At 43.2% G+C, this 4,814-nt stretch overlaps 1 protein-coding gene across 1 annotated transcript in view; it reads right to left on the bottom strand.

Moving 5' to 3' along the window:
- Nucleotides 1-4,054, bottom strand: part of LOC125046376 — a 13,292-nt gene extending 9,238 nt beyond the window's left edge. Inside the window, exon 1 of the mRNA XM_047644104.1 lies at nt 3,316-4,054. Within this exon, the coding sequence (XP_047500060.1) occupies nt 3,316-3,952 (637 nt within the window). The 5' untranslated portion in view covers nt 3,953-4,054. The remainder of the gene's footprint in view (nt 1-3,315) is intronic.
- Between the last annotated feature and the right edge of the window lie 760 nt (nt 4,055-4,814).

Here is a 4,814-nt window from a genome sequence, read left to right as displayed (position 1 = left end):
TGGGATCCTGGAGGCCATAATCTGATTTTGGTGTAACAGCAACTCCAGGAGGTTGTGTCACCTCATAGTTTCCTGGACTGGGAGTGGTATGGTGATGCTTATTATGTAATTCCTCATCATGTTGGAGAAGGTGGTCAGGTCCTTGCTGATAATCTGCCACATTTCCTGGTGGAAGATGTGGAAGAGGATCATTTTCAGAGATTGGATGAAGATCTATCTGACTTATAGTCCTTGGGGTCGTAAAATGAACAAAGGAAGTTGAGGTCTTTGGTGTTGTTGGGGGAGGTGGCACAGTTTGATGTTGCAGATGAGGTTCTGGGTGTTCTTGAAGATAAGATTCATGGCGATTCACTGATGTTACCGACTCTGGCACTGATAGGGGATGGTTCGTGTGGTGATGAACAATGGGTGAGTCTGTGGTATGGGGGAGCTGAGGTAATAGATGGTGCACACCTTCAATGATATGTAGATTTGTCTTTTCCTTAGAGTGATGAACTAAGTGATCCACATGATGAGGTTGGTCATTGGGAACCGAATATCCTATGTGTTCTTTTTGACGTGAGTTGTGGAAGTCCTGGATGAGAACAAAGGGATTCTCATCATTTCCAAGGTATGAAGGATGAGAAGCTGGCAAATGGTGCTCAGACTCATAGTATGGAGTGACTGGTTCATATTGCACCTTTGGTGTTGCTGGAGGATGAGTGGAATGTGTTACTGGTTCATCATGTGGCTTCGGTGTTACTGGTGAGTATGTTTCTTGTATATGGTGTGATTTTGGTGTTACTGGGAAGTGTGTTACTGGGTCATAGTGTGATGTAGGTATTACTGGAGGGTGATGGAAATATTTTACTAGTTCAAAGTGAGACTGTTCTGTTACTGGAGAATGTGTTACCAGTTCATAGTGTGACTTAGGTGTTACTGGAGGGTAATAGGAATATGTTATTGGTTCAAAGTGAGACTTTTCTGTTACTGGGGAATATGTTACTGGTTCATAGTGTGACTTAGGTGTTACTGGAGGGTGATGGGAATATGTTACTGGTTCAAAGTGAGACTTTTCTGTTACTGGGGAATATGTTACTGGTTCAAAGTGTGACTTAGGTGTTACTGGAGGGTGATGGGAATATGTTACTGGTTCAAAGTGAGACTTTTCTGTTACTGGGGAATATGTTACTGGTTCATAGTATGACTTAGGTGTTACTGGAGGGTGATGGGAATATGTTACTGGTTCAAAGTGAGACTTTTCTGTTACTGGGGAATATGTTACTGATTCAATTTGAGACTTTTTTGTTAGTGGGGAATATGTAACTGGTTCATAGTGTGACTTAGGTGTTACTGGATGGTGACGGGAATATGTTACTGGTTCAAAGTAAGACTTTTCTATTGCTGGGGAATTTGTTACTGATTCATAGTGTGACTTGGGTGTTATTGGAGGGTGATGGGAATATGTTACTGGTTCAAAGTGAGACTTTTCTGTTACTGGGGAATATGTTACTGATTCATAGTGTAACTTCGGTGAGACAGGGGAATGTTTTCCTGGCTTATAGTGTGATGTTGGTGTCACTTGTCGTGTAGGAGTTTGAGTTACAGATTTGTAATAAGATTTAGCAGTTACTCTATAATGGGCGGCATGAGAGTGTGGTGTATTATTTGTTTTGGGTGTTACTGGATGGTTAGGAGCAGCTGCGACTGGTTCATAGGTTTCTGGCTCAAAATGCGACTCTGGTGCTGCCGGTGGGTGAAATGACTGAATATCTGTTTCATAATGTAATTTGGAGACCAATGAATGATGAGGTTCTGATGTTAGATGATCATGCTCACTTACAATTGTCAAATGGTGTGCTGGTACTGTTTCATAATATTTGACAGCAGGATCATGTGGCTCTTTTGTAGTGTATGTGTGAGGTGGATGATATGCTGTAATGCGGTGTGAATCCTTGGGATGCCTGGTAGTTGGGGCAGAATAATTTTTGTGTGGAGGATCATGGTTGACTGTGAGGTGGGGAGATATATGAGTTTGCTGGAGGGGGCGGGGATGTTCTGGCCCATGGTGAGGATGAGGAGATGGATAAGAAATTGCTTGAGACTTTAGCACGGGGTTATTGTCGTTCCCTTTATAATGAGGGCTGGAAGATGGAAGGTACCCATGAATTTTATGAATGGGTGGTGGATCATGTTTTGGCTCCACTGGATGATGGGTAGGTGGATGATGGTTGTATTTCTCATGATGGGTATTAATGTGGATGACAGTATAGTCGTCTTTACCACTGTCTTGTAGTTGATACTTGGATCTACTGCCGTGGGGGACAGGTTCAGTGGTGAGGTGAATTATAGGAACCTTAGGCTGTACTGTAGGATGTAGAGTATCTACTGGAAGATGGGGGTGGCGAAATCTGTCATAGCGAGAAGGCAGGAAGCGATTGCGCCGCCGTCGCCTCATCGGGAACCTGAGCTTCCTCCTCCGCTGATGATGAGGCTCTCTCACACTATCAATTGAAAAGTGTTGATGATGTGAAAAGTTCTGGTTACGGTGGTGCAAAGGTACTGTTGGTGGTTGATCTTTAAATGAGGATGCTGGTGTTGGCAGATGAGCAGGTTTATATCCTAATGATGGAGATTCAGATTTCTGGTAAACGAGAGGCCGCGAGGATGCCACAACATGTTTTGGGGATACTGATGAAGTAACAGATATCTGATCATCATACTTAGCAGTAGACACAGAACTGTATGTAGTAACTAGGGGTGATACTGTTGGTGGTGAAAAATGTTTTGAATTTCCTATAGACAATGCAGAGTCAAGCCCACTCTTGGCATGGCTTGATGATTTTTTCCTAATATTTTCTAGATAATGATTAAGAGGAAGGTTTATGTTCAAGGTAAGTTGGACATTTGAAATATCGCCAGCATGGCCCTGAGTGACATAGTCAGTGAAAGATGAATTGTAACTAGTGACAGAATATGGAACAATCGAAGCATGGGAACCTTGTGCTTCCTGCACATTGTCAGAGTAATAAGAGCTAGACTTTGAACTACCTGAAGCTACTAAGGATTCATTCCTTTTACTCAAAATTGTACTAATGTCTAAGGTTTGATTGTCTGTGTGTGCAAAGAAAAAGTTTTCTCCTTGAAATAGACCATGTGTATATGGATAACTGTTTAGATTGCTTGAACTTGTGTACGGCTGAGTGTTATGGGTCTGTTTGGTGTATGTAGGGGCTGTCACAGTGAGGTTGGGTCCCGTCGCAAATACTCCCGTCGGGTCTCTGGTTGTTGGTCGTGGATAACCAGGTAAGAGACCATTGAAGGACTTATTCCCACCTGTGGGTATAGGAAGACGAGAATGAAGTAACGTTTCTCCTGTCGGGGCCAAGGTGGTGGAAGAGGAGACTGGGTGATGGAGTTCGTGAGTAGGGAAGCCATGGGGAGAAACCTCTATTGATGGGGCTATAGTGATGCTAGAGGATGTTGGTGAACGAGAGGAGGTCACAGATGGCTTTGGGGAAGTGGTAGACAGTATTCCGTCATTGGGAATATTAGAAGAAGATGTAGGAGGTATGCTTGATGTTGGAAGGTGTGTTAAGGAGGTAGTAGGGGTAAGGGATGCAGCATATTCCTCATGATGATTCAAAGCAGGCTTTTCTGAATCAACATGAGTCTCATGGGATCCAGAACTGAATGCTGTTTCTGTATTATCGCCGGTGATGGAAGATACCTTTGGTAAGGCAGAAGTAATAGAAACTAGATGAGAAAGACTCAGGGAAGAGGTAGGGGTAGAAAGGGGAGGGTGTGGACGGCGTTTGCGGAGTATGGGACGAAGATTTTTTGAACGAAGTGACGAGAGATTTATTTGAGAGTGATGAGGCCGCAAGGGTCGTCGCTTCCTCAGAACGACACGGCGACGTGTTGGCGGAGGGGAGGGAGATGAGGGTAAATAAGTATGAATGAGGGAAGGCATTTGCGAAGGGGGAGGTGATGGAGAAGAAGAGTGAGGGAGTGCTGTCTTAAGTGTAAGAGATGAAAGGGTAGATGGAGGAGTTGTGGTTGACAACGTAGGACGCCGACGAGTTGGCCGACGTTGACGATTAAATGGCCGACGTCGACGTTTCGGTAGTTTAGTCGCTTTTACATCTATGTTCTTCTGCAGAGGAATTCTTGTGCTTCTTAGAATTCCTGAAGAAATTTTAGACTTATCTAAGCTTTCAGCATGTGCCTTAATTGGAATACTCCCTTCTGGAATTACTGGAAGCATTGCTTGTGAAACATTGTCTGGTGATAATGTACTGCTATGACTCTTCTGGGGCTCATTTTCTTGTTTACCGTTATCAGTTATTAAACTTGTACTCCTTAGAGGTTCTGTGTCGTCATAAATAGTATCTGTGTTATAGATATCAGAAATTGACAATAAAACATGAGGCTGCTCATCATTTTCCCTCTGGTTTATTCGTTCACCAAACACAGACTCCTGAGAACCGTATTCGGGTAAAGTAGTAGTGAGTGTTGTTTGACTTTTCTGCTGTAATTTGGAATTGATGTATGGTCTAGGCTTTGGCTTTTTGAATGGGTAAAGATCTAGTAATGATTTCCCTTCAGGTAAAGAAGATGAAACGATTGTGGAACTGACGTCTTTTATAAACTGGCTTGTTGGACCGTTGTCAGAGGAACTGGGAGGTGTGGGTTGTGAGATTATATCCATGTCTCGTGAGATGTTTTGTCCTTGATCCTTTTCTTGCTGTAGAGAATGTTCAGGTTTTGGATTATAGACTTCTTTCAAGGCAGATACAGAATGTACATGCTGTGGATTACTCTCATGATCCTTT

This window comes from Penaeus chinensis, chromosome 39, assembly GCF_019202785.1.
Source record: "Penaeus chinensis breed Huanghai No. 1 chromosome 39, ASM1920278v2, whole genome shotgun sequence".
Classification (NCBI taxonomy): Eukaryota; Metazoa; Arthropoda; class Malacostraca; order Decapoda; family Penaeidae; genus Penaeus; species Penaeus chinensis.
The sequence above is the reverse complement of the archived record's forward strand: the minus strand, read 5'-3'. Positions and strand labels throughout refer to the sequence as shown.